Source organism: Bombina bombina, chromosome 4 (genome assembly GCF_027579735.1).
Source record: "Bombina bombina isolate aBomBom1 chromosome 4, aBomBom1.pri, whole genome shotgun sequence".
Classification (NCBI taxonomy): Eukaryota; Metazoa; Chordata; class Amphibia; order Anura; family Bombinatoridae; genus Bombina; species Bombina bombina.
The window spans coordinates 970,678,836-970,695,730 of NC_069502.1; the positions used below are offsets into that span (position 1 = coordinate 970,678,836).

The 16,895-nt window shown below is 40.5% G+C and overlaps 1 protein-coding gene across 1 annotated transcript in view; it reads left to right on the top strand.

The window, feature by feature from the left end:
- Positions 1-16,895, top strand: part of CFAP61 (cilia and flagella associated protein 61) — an 854,500-nt gene that overhangs the window by 148,256 nt on the left and 689,349 nt on the right. The window contains exon 8 of the mRNA XM_053712009.1: positions 8,604-8,689. Within this exon, the coding sequence (XP_053567984.1) occupies positions 8,604-8,689 (86 nt within the window). The remainder of the gene's footprint in view (positions 1-8,603; positions 8,690-16,895) is intronic.

Here is a 16,895-nt window from a genome sequence, read left to right on the forward strand (position 1 = left end):
CTTAATATTCCTTTCAAGGGTAAGACCCTTTTTGGGCCAGAATTGAAGGAAATTATTTCAGACATCACTGGGGGGAAGGGACATGCCCTCCCACAGGATAGGCCTTTTAAGGCTAAGAATAAGTCCAATTTTCATTCCTTTCGTAACTTCAGGAACGGACCGTCTCCTAACTCTGCGGCCTCTAGACAAGAGGGTAACGCTTCCCAGGCCAAGCCAGCTTGGAAACCAATGCAAGGCTGGAACAAGGGTAAACAGGCCAAGAAGCCTGCTGCTGCTACCAAGACAGCATGAAGGGGTAGCCCCCGATCCGGGACCGGATCTAGTAGGGGGCAGACTCTCTCTCTTTGCTCAGGCTTGGGCAAGAGATGTTCCGGATCCCTGGGCACTAGAAATAGTCTCTCAGGGTTATCTTCTAGAATTCAAGGAACTTCCTCCAAGGGGAAGGTTCCACATGTCTCGCTTATCTTCAGACCAGATAAAGAGACAGGCATTCTTACATTGCGTAGGAGACCTGTTAAAGATGGGAGTGATACACCCAGTTCCAACAGCGGAACAAGGTCAGGGGTTTTACTCAAACCTGTTTGTAGTTCCCACAAAAGAGGGAACTTTCAGACCAATTCTGGATTTAAAAATTCTAAACAAATTCCTCAGAGTTCCATCGTTCAAAATGGAAACCATTTGAACAATTTTACCTTCAATCCAGGAGGGTCAATATATGACTACCATGGATTTAAAGGATGCATACCTACATATTCCTATCCACAAAGATCATCATCAGTTCCTAAGGTTCGCCTTTCTGGACAAACATTACCAGTTCGTGGCTCTTCCATTCGGCTTAGCCACTGCTCCCAGAATTTTCACAAAGGTGCTAGGGTCCCTTCTAGTGGTTCTAAGACCGAGGGGCATTGCAGTGGCACCTTATCTAGACGACATTCTAATTCAAGCGTCGTCTCTTTCCAAGGCAAAGGCTCATACAGACATTGTTCTAGCCTTTCTCAGATCTCACGGGTGGAAGGTGAACGTAGAAAAGAGTTCCCTGTCTCTGTCAACAAGAGTTCCCTTTTTGGGAACAATAATAAATTCTTTGGAAATGAAGATCTTCCTGACAGAGGTCAGAAAGTCAAAGCTTCTAAACGCTTGTCAAGTTCTTCACTCTATTCTGCAGCCTTCCATAGCTCAGTGCATGGAAGTAGTAGGATTGATGGTTGCAGCAATGGACATAGTTCCTTTTGCTCGAATTCATCTAAGACCATTACAACTGTGCATGTTCAGTCAGTGGAATGGGGAATATGCAGACTTGTCTCCCCAGATTCAAGTAGACCAGGTAACCAGAGACTCACTCCGTTGGTGGTTGACTCAGGATCACCTGTCTCAGGGAATGAGTTTCCGCAGACCAGAGTGGGTCATTGTCACGACCGACGCCAGTCTATTAGGCTGGGGCGCGGTCTGGGACTCCCTGAAAGCTCAGGGTCTATGGTCTCGGGAAGAGTCCCTTCTCCCGATAAACATCCTGGAACTGAGAGCGATATTCAATGCGCTCCAGGCTTGGCCTCAACTAGCGAAGGCCGGATTCATAAGATTCCAGTCGGACAACATGACGACTGTAGCTTACATCAACCATCAGGGAGGAACAAAGAGTTCCTTGGCGATGAGAGAGGTATCCAAGATCATCAAATGGGCGGAGGATCACTCCTGCCACCTCTCTGCAATTCACATCCCAGGAGTAGACAACTGGGAGGCGGATTATTTGAGTCGTCAGACTTTCCATCCGGGGGAGTGGGAACTCCACCCGGAGGTCTTTGCCCAGTTAACTCAATTATGGGGCATTCCAGACATGGATCTGATGGGGTCTCGTCAGAACTTCAAGGTTCCTTGCTACGGGTCCAGATCCAGGGATCCCAAGGCGACTCTAGTGGATGTAATAGTGGCGCCTTGGTCGTTCAACCTAGCTTATGTGTTTCCACCGTTTCCTCTCCTTCCCAGGCTCGTAGCCAGGATCAAACAGGAGAAGGCCTCGGTGATTCTGATAGCTCCTGCGTGGCCACGCAGGACTTGGTATGCAGACCTGGTGAATATGTCATCGGCTCCACCATGGACGCTACCTTTGAGACAGGATCTTCTAGTACAAGGTCCATTCGAACATCCAAATCTAGTTTCTCTGCAGCTGACTGCTTGGAAATTGAACACTTGATTTTATCCAAGCGTGGGTTTTCAAATTCAGTGATAGATACTCTGGTCCAAGCCAGAAAGCCTGTGACTAGAAAGATTTACCATAAAATATGGAAAAAATATATCTGTTGGTGTGAATCCAAGGGATTCTCTTGGAGTAAAATTAAAATTCCTAAGATTCTTTCCTTTCTCCAAGAGGGTTTGGATAAAGGATTGTCAGCGAGTTCTCTAAAAGGACAGATTTCTGCTTTATCTGTTTTGTTACACAAACACCTGGCAGCTGTGCCAGATGTACAAGCTTTTGTACAGGCTTTGGTCAGAATCAAGCCTGTTAACAGACCCATGACTCCTCCTTGGAGTCTAAATTTAGTTCTTTCAGTTCTGCAAGGGGTTCCGTTTGAACCTTTACATTCCATAGATATCAAGTTACTATCTTGGAAAGTTCTGTTTTTGGTTGCTATTTCTTCTGCTAGAAGAGTTTCTGAACTATCTGCTTTGCAGTGTGATCCACCCTATCTGGTGTTCCATTCAGATAAGGTCGTTTTGCGTACTAAGCCTGGTTTTCTTCCAAAAGTTGTTTCCAACAAGAATATTAACCAGGAAATAGTTTTTCCTTCTCTGTGTCCGAATCCAGTTTCAAAGAAGGAACGTTTGTTACACAATTTAGATGTAGTTCGTGCTTTCAAATTCTATTTAGAAGCAACAAAGGATTTTAGACAAACTTCATCTTTGTTTGTCGTTTACTCTGGTAAGAGGAGAGGACAAAGAGCTACTGCTACCTCTCTTTCTTTCTGGCTAAAAGCGTTATCCGATTGGCTTATGAGACTGCCGGACGGCAGCCTCCTGAACGAATCACAGCTCACTCTACTAGGGCTGTGGCTTCCACATGGGCCTTCAAGAACGAGGCTTCTGTTGATCAGATATGTAAGGCATCGACTTGGTCTTCTCTGCACACTTTTGCCAAATTCTACAAATTTGATACTTATGCTTCTTCTTTTTGGGAGAAAGGTTTTGCAAGCCGTGGTGCCTTCCGTTTAGGTAACCTGATTTGCGCCCTCCCTTCATCCGTGTCCTAAAGCTTTGGTATTGGTTCCCACAAGTAATGGATGATGCCGTGGACCGGACACACCAATGTTGGAGAAAACAGAATTTATGCTTACCTGATAAATTACTTTCTCCAACGGTGTGTCCGGTCCACGGCCCGCCCTGGTTTTCTAATCAGGTTTGAAAAATTTCTTTCTCTATACACTACAGTCACCACGGCACCCTATAGTTTCTCCTTTTTTTCTCCTAACCGTCGGTCGAATGACTGGGGGGTGGAGCCTGAGGAGGGGTTATATGGACATATATGCTGTGCTCTTTGCCATTTCCTGTTCGGGAAGAGAATATTCCCACAAGTAATGGATGACGCCGTGGACCGGACACACCGTTGGAGAAAGTAATTTATCAGGTAAGCATAAATTCTGTTTTTCATGTCCATTTAAAGGATTTAATAAAGTTATGGATAAATGCATTTTATTTTTAAGAATGCCGATTTTAAGAATATTTTTCATAGTAACTTAACAGTTTCACCAGCTTCAGTTGACTGTTTTGAAAAGTTGACTGGATATTCAGTGTTTATAATATAGATCCCACTGTTTTTGTTAGTTTGTTTTAAGGCATGTAGGTATCAGGAGCTATATGGAAGCAACAATTACTCAACTATATTGCTATGGGGCTGGAATACCTACTTTTATGTAAGACCCCATACCTAGGCAAAAAAATGACATATATGCTCGGGTGCTTATGTTTTCACCCTTATTTCTTTATATAAGCGAATATTGAGGCAGACGCAAGAGCGTGCTTGTGTCTTGTGCACTAGCATCAGTGTTTGTAACAATGTCAAGACACAGGTAGGATTGGAAAGTTTGTACGTTCTATCTAAATCCGGAAAGTTGAATGATTACATCTTGTCCCTTTAAATTAAAGCATTATTAAATGGGATACTTAACCCATTTTTTTTTTCTTTCATGATTCGGATAGAGCATGCAATTTTAAGCAACTTTCTAATTTACTCCTATTATCGTTTTTTCTTCGTTTTTTTGCTATCTTTATTTGAAAAGGCAGGAATCTAAGCCAAGGAGCCGGCCCATATTTTGTTCAGCACTCTGGATAGTGCTTGTTGATTAGTGGCTACATTTAGCCACCAATCAGCAAGCGTGACCCAGGTGCTGAACCAAAAATGGGCCGGCTTTTAAGCTTACATTCTTACTTTTCAAATATAGATAGCAAGAGAACAAAGAAAACTTGATTATAGGAATACATTAGATAGTGGCTTAAAATTGCATGCTCTATTCAAATCATGAAAGAAAAAAATTTGGGTTTAGTATCCCTTTAAAGTATTTTTTTACTTTTCACACAATATTATATAAATAAAATCCTGTGGCCAACAGAATACAACTCACAGAATGATAAAATGGATGTCAAGATGCCAATATACCTTAAAATCAAAACATTCAAAAGAACAGAATTAGACATGTTCAGTAATGTGTTGTTTTATTTCCATAAAAAAAGAAATGACCGCAGCTACATAATAAAATGATTATGGATGGGGATACACATACTAACTGCTATTTCAGCAATAAACGTTATCTCTTATCATTAAATGGCTTACTGATGCACCAGCTGCAAACATACAACTGCCCAACTGCTGGCGTAATAAACGCAAAAATGTTTTTGGAGGCCGCCTTGCTACATTAGGCATTTGTTCATAATTAATGTAGTTCTTGCTGAAAATATAACTCATTTTAGAACACAACATTGGATGTGATGTTTACCTTTAATACATTTTGATACCGCTCCAAATATGCCATAATAATTTAGATTGACAGCCACAGCACTCAGTTTCTGCTGCAACTTTTACATTTTTACTTTGAAAATTATTTTTCTTTTAATCTTGTACAATTTTTAGATAAGAAAAAATATAGTTTTTTTAAGAAAAAAAGGCAAATTGATGTTTTTGCTCTTATTAAAAAGTATGATAGATTCTACTTGCTGCTTAAAGGGACACAAAATTAAAGTTTCACGATTCAGATAAAGCATGCAATTTGAAAAAAAAAAGAATTCCACTATACTTCCATTATTAAAACATGCACATTATTTTTATATGCACACTTTGAGGCTACAGCTTCTACTGAGCATGTGCAAAAGTGTGTATATATATATATGCATTTTGTGATTGGTTAATGGCTGCCACATGGTACAGGGAGAGAAAAAATTGGAATACCTTTGACATTTTCAAGAAAATATTCTACTGCTCATTTCAAATTCAAAGTAAGTGCTATTGTATTTACTCCCCATTATTAATTTTGAGACTCCCTTTAAGCATATCAACAAAGCCTTATTATCTAAAGCATATGATAGATTGTGGCAAAGTTTACAAGTCGAGTGCAATTGTTCGATATTTTGTGCCCAGCTTCGTGCAACAATAACTCTTGATCAGGTATTGCAAGTTGTTGGTAAAAAGGCCTTGGTTAAACATTTTAAACGCACCAAATACCATACCTGGATAATATGTCCTATATTTCAACGTGAAGCGCTAGTAGCACACTCACTCCAATTATATAATAAGTCGCTGGTTACACTTTTGCAATATTATTATTTATTATCGGTTATTTGTAGAGCGCCAACAGATTCTGCAGCGTTTAAAAACCAGGTATTGTGCATTTAAACACACATTCAAATACTATACAAATAAATGAAATATATAGAGCGCTGGTTTTCAAAGCAGACCTCCCTAACAGGCCACATTTTGAGGATATCTGAACTGGAGCACAGGAGAAATAATCAGGTGATTAATAAACATGGTTATTTTACCTGCTCTCATCCAAGGTGATCATGAAAACCTGGCCTGTTGGGAGGTCTGAGGACAGGTTTGAAAACCAGTGAGATATATATATATATATATATAAATGGAGGTGAATAAAGGCTAGCTAAATATGAAACAAGGTGCAGGAGCGGGAAGGGTCAAGAGTGTATGTTTGGATGTAAAGTAAAAATTAAAGTTTGATTATTCAGAGTATTTAATTTAAAGCACCTTTACTTCTATTATTACATTAGCTTTGTTCTCTTGGGATCATTTGTTGAAAAGCATACCTAGGTAGGCGCGGGAGCAGCAATGCACTAGTGGGAGCTAGCTGCTGATTGGTGGCTGCTCATATATGCCTCTTGTCCTAGGGTCATCTGACGTATTTAGCTAATTTCCAGTAGTGCATAACTGCTCCTTCAACAAAGGATACTAAGAGAGTGAAGCAAATGTGATAATAAAAGTAAATTGGAAAGTTTGTTTTGGTAGCAGATATTTTGTGAAGTCTTCAAGCAAAGGTGATAGCTGAAACTAAAAGATTTCAGTAATTGTTCAGATTCATATTAACCCCTTAAGGGCAGAGCCAATTCACACCCCTGTGGTGAGCTACTTTGTAGTCTCTTGATGCTGCTCATATTTATGCCCCACTGTAGGGTAATTTTGTAAGTAAGAACCCCACACATATTATAAACTGGTCTGTTTTTTTTCCAGCAGACCCTGCAGATTGAAACTATTCCACTAGTTTATGTGTATATCATGACGTGAGAACTAGTTTATGTGTATATCATGATGTGAGAACTAGTTTATGTGTATATCATGACGTGAGAACTAGTTTATGTGTATATCATGACGTGAGAACTCTACTAGAAGTGTGAAACAAAATGATTTTTATTAACATTTGAATAAACAAGGCTGGAAACAAGTGTGTGTATTTTTTTACCTAAACTCTATAGTCAAAAGAACAAGGGGTTATCCTCATCTAAATTAGTGCCTTTGGGGACGATTTATCAAAGTGTCAAATCGGCCCCAATGCATCTGTTTCCACGCGAGCCTTCAGGCACGCCGGAAACAGGAGTTAAGAAGCAGCGGTCTTAAGACCCCTGCTCCTTAACTCATCCGCCTCCTCTGAGGCTGCGGTCTGCAATCCGCCAGATCGTGTACAATCGGGTTGATTGACACCCTCTGCTAGCGGCTGATTTGCTGGTGAACTGCTTGTGCAACGTTAAATGCTGACAGCGTATGTTGTCGGCATTCAGCGATGTCTGGCGGACATTGATAAAGCGGCCCGTTAATGTTTAGTTATGTAACTTTAATGTGCACATTGGCGCTCCCTTGAGCCTCTACTCAAATAAATGCACATGTATTCATGCCAGGTGATCACTATTACCACAATGAACATTATAAATGCTTTATTTTAAAGGGGACGCTTCTAGGGGGTCTCTAGGTCTTTAGTGATGTCCAGATATGCTACAACACTTGGTTCCCATGTTGGAAAGGCTGCCAGCAGATTTAAAGGGACAGGAAAACCATGTTCTTTATTTCATGATTCAGATAGAGAATACAATTCTAAAATAGTTTCCAATTTACTTCTATTATTAAATGTGCATTGTTCTCATGTTATTCTTTGTGGAACACATATTTAGATAGCGTGCACGTCTGAAGAACTACACGAAAGAAAATAGTGCTGCTGTCTAGTGCTCTTGCTAATGTAAAAGATTGTTGCAAAACTGCTGCCATATCAGTTCTGCAGAGACGTGCACACTCCTGACTTACCTTCCTGTTTTTCAACAAATGATAACAAGAAAAAGAAGAAAATGTTATATTAGAAATAAATTGGAATCATGAAAGAACAATTTAGGGTTTTATATCCCTTTAAAGGGCCACTAAACCCAAAATCTTTCTTTCATGATTCAGATAGAGAATAGAAATTTAAACAACATTACAATTTACTTCCATTATTTATTTTGCTTCATTTTTGAAATATCCTTAGTTGAAGAAAAAGCAATGCACATGGTGAGCCAATCACACAATGCTTCTATGTGCAGCAACCAATCAGCAGCTAGTGAGCATATCTAGATATGCTTTTCATCAAAGAATATCAAGAGAATAAAACAAATTAGATAATATAAGTAAATTAGAAAGATGTTTAAAATTGCATTCTCTTTCTAAATCATAAAAGAAAAAATGTGGGTGGCATGTCCCTTTAAGCCCTTTATAAATGTAGCTGATATTCAAATCTCTAATTATTTGCACTCATCATACTGGGCAGCTGCTAAATATATGGGGAAATGTTATGGTACCAAATTCATTAACAAATTAATAGATCCGTTTTTCTTTCCTTGCACAGTGTAGCAATTATGAATGTCATAAGCTAGACTCTGTATTGCCTCATTTCTAGCAGAAAGTTTAAATGTCACAGTGCTACAGATAAGCTTCTAATTACTGCCGCAGATACAGTGCTCTGCCCTAGTTTGCAAAGCATTATAGTATTTTTCTAAAGATAAAATTGTAATAATGTTTGTGTTAATGGAGTAGTTTGAATATTTTCCAGTGTAATGCCTTTTTCTCATACAAACATTATGTCTTTTAGAAGATAACATAACGAGTAGCCAAAGGTCCAGTTCCGATTTATCTCAGATATCAGTTGCCATCAGCAATCACGATGCAGAAGAAAAGGTAAGCCCTGAATACTGCCAGTTGCTAAAAGGAGCATAAAAGATCAATAATAAAACGCTTTAAAGCGTGACAGGATTTTATTACTGCATTATAGCAAGCATACAATTATGTGTTTAACGCTTGCAGAGGGGTTAAACACATATCTGAAATCAGCTCTGGAGCAGCAATGCATTACTACTGCAGAAGATAACACGGATGGTAAGCCAATAAGGACCATCGTGTGCGTAGTTATGTTGGGCCCTGGAGATGACTTTGCAAACAATAATAAAATGATCTAATGCATTACAATATTTTATTATTGATGTCCTATGTACCAATATAGGAAAGTCAAAATGAAACCTGCATGATTGAAATAGAACATGTTATTTTAAGACACTTTTTAATTCACTTCTATTTTAAAATATGCTTTTTTTCTTTTAGTATCCCTTGATGAAAAAGACTATGCACATACGCACGCCTGCACACATTTGTCTCTGTTAAAAATGCTGGTGCACGGTGCATACCTAAATACACTATGAAACAACTATATCTTTTATTAGAAGCATTTTTGCTAATGCATATATATTACAAAATTGCTTCTGTTCAATACCGAAATGCATCCATGTGGTTTTCAATTTTGGCTGGAATTTCTTTTTAATTTCTTTTAAAAAATGTTTAGACTTGGCTGGTATATCACAGAGGTGTCTTTTAATTACCAAGTGCTTACTGTTTTACACTGCCTGCTTCTAATTTACATGCAGAAGTTTTAGATATCCACAAGGGGTCATACCAAAGGGAATAAAAATAAGTTGCTTTTCTATTCCTATGGGAAAAATATAACTCAAATGTGACCACTCCAGAATCAAATATGCTTAAAGGACCATTCAATGCAGTAGAATTACATAATTAACAAGTACATAATAAAAAGACAATGCAATAACACTGAATTTTAAATAAGCAGATTTTTTTCTGACACATCTATTTGTCTCCCATTTTTCGGGCCCCCTGTATCATGTGACAGATATCAGCCAATCACAGACTAGTATACGTATACCCTGTGAGCTTATGCACATGCTCAGTAGGATCTTATTCCTCAGAAACTGTGAATATAAAAAGACTGTGCAAAATTTATTAAAGGACCAGTAAACACAGTAGATTTGTATAATCAACAAATGCAAGATAACAAGACAATGCAATAGCATTTACTCTGAATTTCAAATGAGTAGTAGATTTTTTTCTAACAAATTTCAAAGTTATGTATATTTCCACCCCCCCTGTACCATGTGATAGCAATCAGCCAATCACAAATGCATATACGTATAGTCTGTGAATTCTTGCACATGCTCAGTAGGAGCTGGTGACTCAAAAAGTGTAAATATAAAAGACTGTGCAAATTTTTTTAATGGAAGTAAATTGGAAAGTTGTTTAAAATTACGTGCTGTATCTGAATAATTAAAATTTTATTTGACCTTAGTGTCCCTTTAATGGAAGTACATTGGAAAGATAGAGCATGTAGTCTTAAAGGGACATTAAACCCAAAAAAATTATTTCATGATTCAGATAGAGAATACAATTTTAAACAACTTTCCAATTTACTTCTTTGGTTTAATTTGCTTCCTTTTCTTGTTATCTTTTGCTGAAAGGTTTATCTATGAAAGCTCAGGAGCAGCAAAGAACCTAGGTTCTAGCTGCTGATTGGTGACTGCAAATACAGTATATACCGATTTGTCATTGGCTCACCCTTGTGTTCTGTTAGAAACCAGTAGTGCATTGCTGCTCCTTCAACAAATGATACCAATAAATGAAACAAATGAGATAATAGAAGTAAATTAGAAAGTTCTTAAACTTGTATTCTCTATCTGAGTTATGAAAGAAAATTTTGGGGTTTCATGTCCCTTTAAGACTACATGCTCTATCTGAACCGTAAGAGTTTATTTTGACTTAACTGTCCCGTTTAAAGGGACACGAAACCTCAAATGTTTCTTTCCTGATTCAGAAAGAGCATTCAAATTTAAACAATTTTCCATTATACTTCTGTGTATCAAATCTCTTGGTATCCTTTGTTAAATTAGCAGCACTAAATAACTGGGAACTAGCTGAACACATCCGGTGAGCCAATGACTAGAGGCATATGTCCAGCCATCAATCAGCTGCTAGCTCCCAGTATTGCATTGCGAATAGCTAGGCTTGCTTTTCAACAAATAATACAAAGAAAATAGAACAAATTAGATAATAGAAGTAAAATTTAAAGTTGTTAACAATTACCTGCTCTGTCTTATCCATAAAAGCTTATAGGGGTAGAAAACCCCAATAATTTATTTCATGATTTGGATAGAACATACAATTTCTCCAACATAGGTGTGTCCGGTCCACGGCGTCATCCTTACTTGTGGGATATTCTCTTCCCCAACAGGAAATGGCAAAGAGCCCAGCAAAGCTGGTCACATGATCCCTCCTAGGCTCCGCCTACCCCAGTCATTCTCTTTGCCGTTGTACAGGCAACATCTCCACGGAGATGGCTTAGAGTTTTTTAGTGTTTAACTGTAGTTTTTATTATTCAATCAAGAGTTTGTTATTTTAAAATAGTGCTGGTATGTACTATTTACTCTGAAACAGAAAAGAGATGAAGATTTCTGTTTGTAAGAGGAAAATGATTTTAGCAACCGTTACTAAAATCGATGGCTGTTCCACACAGGACTGTTGAGAGGAATTAACTTCAGTTGGGGGAACAGTGAGCAGACTTTTGCTGCTTGAGGTATGACACATTCTAACAAGACGATGTAATGCTGGAAGCTGTCATTTTCCCTATGGGATCCGGTAAGCCATTTTTATTACAGACAGTAAATAAGGGCTTCACAAGGGCTTTTTAAGACTGTAGACATTTTCTGGGCTAAATCGATTCATATATAAACATATTTAGCCTTGAGGAATCATTTTAATCTGGGTATTTTGTAAAATAATATCGGCAGGCACTGTTTTGGACACCTTATTCTCTAGGGGCTTTCCCTAATCATAGGCAGAGCCTCATTTTCGCGCCGGTATTGCGCACTTGTTTTTGAGAAGCATGACATGCAGTCGCATGTGTGAGGAGCTCTGATACATAGAAAAGACTTTCTGAAGGCGTCATTTGGTATCGTATTCCCCTTTGGGCTTGGTTGGGTCTCAGCAAAGCAGATACCAGGGACTGTAAAGGGGTTAAAGATAAAAACGGCTCCGGTTCCGTTATTTTAGGGGTTAAAGCTTCCAAATTTGATGTGCAATACTTTTAAGGCTTTAAGACACTGTGGTGAAATTTTGGTGAATTTTGAACAATTCCTTCATACTTTTTCGCAATTGCAGTAATAAAGTGTGTTCAGTTTAAAATTTAAAGTGACAGTAACGGTTTTATTTTAAAACGTTTTTTGTACTTTGTTATCAAGTTTATGCCTGTTTAACATGTCTGAACTACCAGATAGACTGTGTTCTGAATGTGGGGAAGCCAAGGTTCCTTCTCATTTAAATAGATGTGATTTATGTGACACAAAATTTAGAGAAAATGATGCCCAAGATGATTCCTCAAGTGAGGGGAGTAAGCATGGTACTGCATCATCTCCTCCTTCGTCTACACCAGTCTTGCCCACTCAGGAGGCCCCTAGTACATCTAGCGCGCCAATACTCCTTACTATGCAACAATTAACGGCTGTAATGGATAATTCTATCAAAAACATTTTAGCCAAAATGCCCACTTATCAGCGTAAGCGCGACTGCTCTGTTTTAGAAAATACTGAAGAGCATGAGGACGCTGATGATATTGGTTCTGAAGTGCCCCTACACCAGTCTGAGGGGGCCAGGGAGGTTTTGTCTGAGGGAGAAATTTCAGATTCAGGGAAAATTTCTCAACAAGCTGAACCTGATGTGATTACATTTAAATTTAAGTTGGAACATCTCCGCGCTCTGCTTAAGGAGGTGTTATCCACTCTGGATGATTGTGAGAATTTGATCATCCCAGAGAAACTATGTAAAATGGACAAGTTCCTAGAGGTCCCGGGGCCCCCAGAAGCTTTTCCTATACCCAAGCGGGTGGCGGACATTGTAAATAAAGAATGGGAAAGGCCCGGTATACCTTTCGTCCCTCCCCCCATATTTAAAAAATTGTTTCCTATGGTCGACCCCAGAAAGGACTTATGGCAGACAGTCCCCAAGGTCGAGGGGGCGGTTTCTACTTTAAACAAACGCACCACTATACCCATAGAAGATAGTTGTGCTTTCAAAGATCCTATGGATACAAAATTAGAAGGTTTGCTTAAAAAGATGTTTGTTCAGCAAGGTTACCTTCTACAACCAATTTCATGCATTGTCCCTGTCACTACAGCCGCGTGTTTCTGGTTCGATGAGCTAGAAAAGGCGATCACTAGTGATTCTCCTCCTTATGAGGAGATTATGGACAGAATCCGTGCTCTCAAATTGGCTAATTCTTTCACCCTAGACGCCACTTTGCAATTGGCTAGGTTAGCGGCGAAGAACTCTGGGTTTGCTATTGTGGCGCGCAGAGCGCTTTGGTTGAAATCTTGGTCAGCGGATGCGTCTTCCAAGAACAAATTGCTTAACATTCCTTTCAAGGGGGAAAACGCTGTTTGGCCCTGACTTGAAAGAGATTATCTCGGATATCACTGGGGGTAAGGGCCACGCCCTTCCTCAGGATAGGTCTTTCAAGGCCAAAAATAAACCTAATTTTCGTCCCTTTCGTAGAAACGGACCAGCCCCAAGGGCTACGTCCTCTAAGCAAGAGGGTAATACTTCTCAAGCCAAGCCAGCCTGGAGACCAATGCAAGGCTGGAACAAGGGAAAGCAGGCCAAGAAACCTGCCACTGCTACCAAGACAGCATGAAATGTTGGCCCCCGATCCGGGACCGGATCTGGTGGGGGGCAGACTCTCTCTCTTCGCTCAGGCTTGGGCAAGAGATGTTCTGGATCCTTGGGCACTAGAAATAGTCTCCCAAGGTTATCTTCTGGAATTCAAGGGGCTTCCCCCAAGGGGGAGGTTCCACAGGTCTCAATTGTCTTCAGACCACATAAAGAGACAGGCATTCTTACATTGTGTAGAAGACCTGTTAAAAATGGGAGTGATTCATCCTGTTCCATTAAGAGAACAAGGGATGGGGTTCTACTCCAATCTGTTCGTAGTTCCCAAAAAAGAGGGAACGTTCAGACCAATCTTAGATCTCAAGATCCTAAACAAGTTTCTCAAGGTTCCATCGTTCAAAATGGAAACCATTCGAACAATTCTTCCTTCCATCCAGGAAGGTCAATTCATGACCACGGTGGATTTAAAGGATGCGTATCTACATATTCCTATCCACAAGGAACATCATCGGTTCCTAAGGTTCGCATTCCTGGACAAGCATTACCAGTTTGTGGCACTTCCTTTCGGATTAGCCACTGCTCCAAGGATTTTCACAAAGGTACTAGGGTCCCTTCTAGCGGTGCTAAGACCAAGGGGCATTGCAGTAGTACCTTACTTGGACGACATTCTGATTCAAGCGTCGTCCCTTCCTCAAGCAAAGGCTCACACGGACATAGTCCTGGCCTTTCTCAGATCTCACGGATGGAAAGTGAACGAAGAAAAGAGTTCTCTATCTCCGTCAACAAGGGTTCCCTTCTTGGGAACAATAATAGACTCCTTAGAAATGAGGATTTTTCTGACAGAGGCCAGAAAAACAAAACTTCTAAACTCTTGTCAAATACTTCATTCCGTTCCTCTTCCTTCCATAGCGCAGTGCATGGAAGTAATAGGTTTGATGGTAGCGGCAATGGACATAGTTCCTTTTGCGCGCATTCATCTAAGACCATTACAACTGTGCATGCTCAGTCAGTGGAATGGGGACTATACAGACTTGTCTCCGACGATACAAGTAAATCAGAGGACCAGAGATTCACTCCGTTGGTGGCTGTCCCTGGACAACCTGTCACAAGGGATGAACTTCCGCAGACCAGAGTGGGTCATTGTCACGACCGACGCCAGTCTGATGGGCTGGGGCGCGGTCTGGGGACCCCTGAAAGCTCAGGGTCTTTGGTCTCGGGAAGAATCTCTTCTACCGATAAATATTCTGGAACTGAGGGCGATACTCAATGCTCTCAAGGCTTGGCCTCAGCTAGCAAAGGCCAAGTTCATACGGTTTCAATCAGACAACATGACGACTGTTGCGTACATCAACCATCAGGGGGGAACAAGGAGTTCCCTGGCGATGGAAGAAGTGACCAAAATCATTCAATGGGCGGAGACTCACTCCTGCCACCTGTCTGCAATCCACATCCCAGGAGTGGAAAATTGGGAAGCGGATTTTCTGAGTCGTCAGACATTACATCCGGGGGAGTGGGAACTCCATCCGGAAATCTTTGCCCAAATTACTCAACTGTGGGGCATTCCGGACATGGATCTGATGGCCTCTCGTCAGAACTTCAAGGTTCCTTGCTACGGGTCCAGATCCAGGGATCCCAAGGCGACTCTAGTAGATGCACTAGTGGCACCTTGGACCTTCAAACTAGCTTATGTATTCCCGCCGTTTCCTCTCATCCCCAGGCTGGTAGCCAGGATCAATCAGGAGAGGGCATCAGTGATCTTGATAGCTCCTGCGTGGCCACGCAGGACTTGGTATGCAGATCTGGTGAATATGTCATCGGCTCCACCATGGAAGCTACCTTTGAGACGAGACCTTCTTGTTCAAGGTCCGTTCGAACATCCGAATCTGGTCTCACTCCAACTGACTGCTTGGAGATTGAACGCTTGATCTTATCAAAACGAGGGTTCTCAGATTCTGTTATTGATACTCTTGTTCAGGCCAGAAAGCCTGTAACTAGAAAAATTTACCACAAAATATGGAAAAAATATATCTGTTGGTGTGAATCTAAAGGATTCCCTTGGGACAAGGTAAAAATTCCTAAGATTCTATCCTTTCTTCAAGAAGGACTGGAGAAAGGATTATCTGCAAGTTCCTTGAAGGGACAGATTTCTGCTTTGTCTGTGTTACTTCACAAAAAACTGGCAGCTGTGCCAGATGTTCAAGCCTTTGTTCAGGCTCTGGTTAGAATCAAGCCTGTTTACAAACCTTTGACTCCTCCTTGGAGTCTCAACTTAGTTCTTTCAGTTCTTCAGGGGGTTCCGTTTGAACCCTTACATTCCGTTGATATTAAGTTATTATCTTGGAAAGTTTTGTTTTTGGTTGCAATTTCTTCTGCTAGAAGAGTTTCAGAATTATCTGCTCTGCAGTGTTCTCCTCCTTATCTGGTGTTCCATGCAGATAAGGTGGTTTTACGTACTAAACCTGGTTTTCTTCCGAAAGTGGTTTCTAACAAAAACATTAACCAGGAGATAGTCGTGCCTTCTTTGTGTCCGAATCCAGTTTCAAAGAAGGAACGTTTGTTGCACAATTTGGATGTTGTTCGCGCTCTAAAATTCTATTTAGATGCTACAAAGGATTTTAGACAAACATCTTCCTTGTTTGTTGTTTATTCTGGTAAAAGGAGAGGTCAAAAAGCAACTTCTACCTCTCTCTCTTTTTGGATTAAAAGCATCATCAGATTGGCTTATGAGACTGCCGGACGGCAGCCTCCTGAAAGAATCACAGCTCATTCCACTAGGGCTGTGGCTTCCACATGGGCCTTCAAGAACGAGGCTTCTGTTGATCAGATATGTAGGGCAGCGACTTGGTCTTCACTGCACACTTTTACCAAATTTTACAAGTTTGATACTTTTGCTTCTTCTGAGGCTATTTTTGGGAGAAAGGTTTTGCAAGCCATGGTGCCTTCCATTTAGGTGACCTGATTTGCTCCCTCCCTTCATCCGTGTCCTAAAGCTTTGGTATTGGTTCCCACAAGTAAGGATGACGCCGTGGACCGGACACACCTATGTTGGAGAAAACAGAATTTATGTTTACCTGATAAATTACTTTCTCCAACGGTGTGTCCGGTCCACGGCCCGCCCTGGTTTTTTAATCAGGTCTGATAATTTATTTTCTTTAACTACAGTCACCACGGTATCATATGGTTTCTCCTATGCAAATATTCCTCCTTTACGTCGGTCGAATGACTGGGGTAGGCGGAGCCTAGGAGGGATCATGTGACCAGCTTTGCTGGGCTCTTTGCCATTTCCTGTTGGGGAAGAGAATATCCCACAAGTAAGGATGACGCCGTGGACCGGACACACCGTTGGAGAAAGTAATTTATCAGGTAAACATAAATTCTGTTTTTA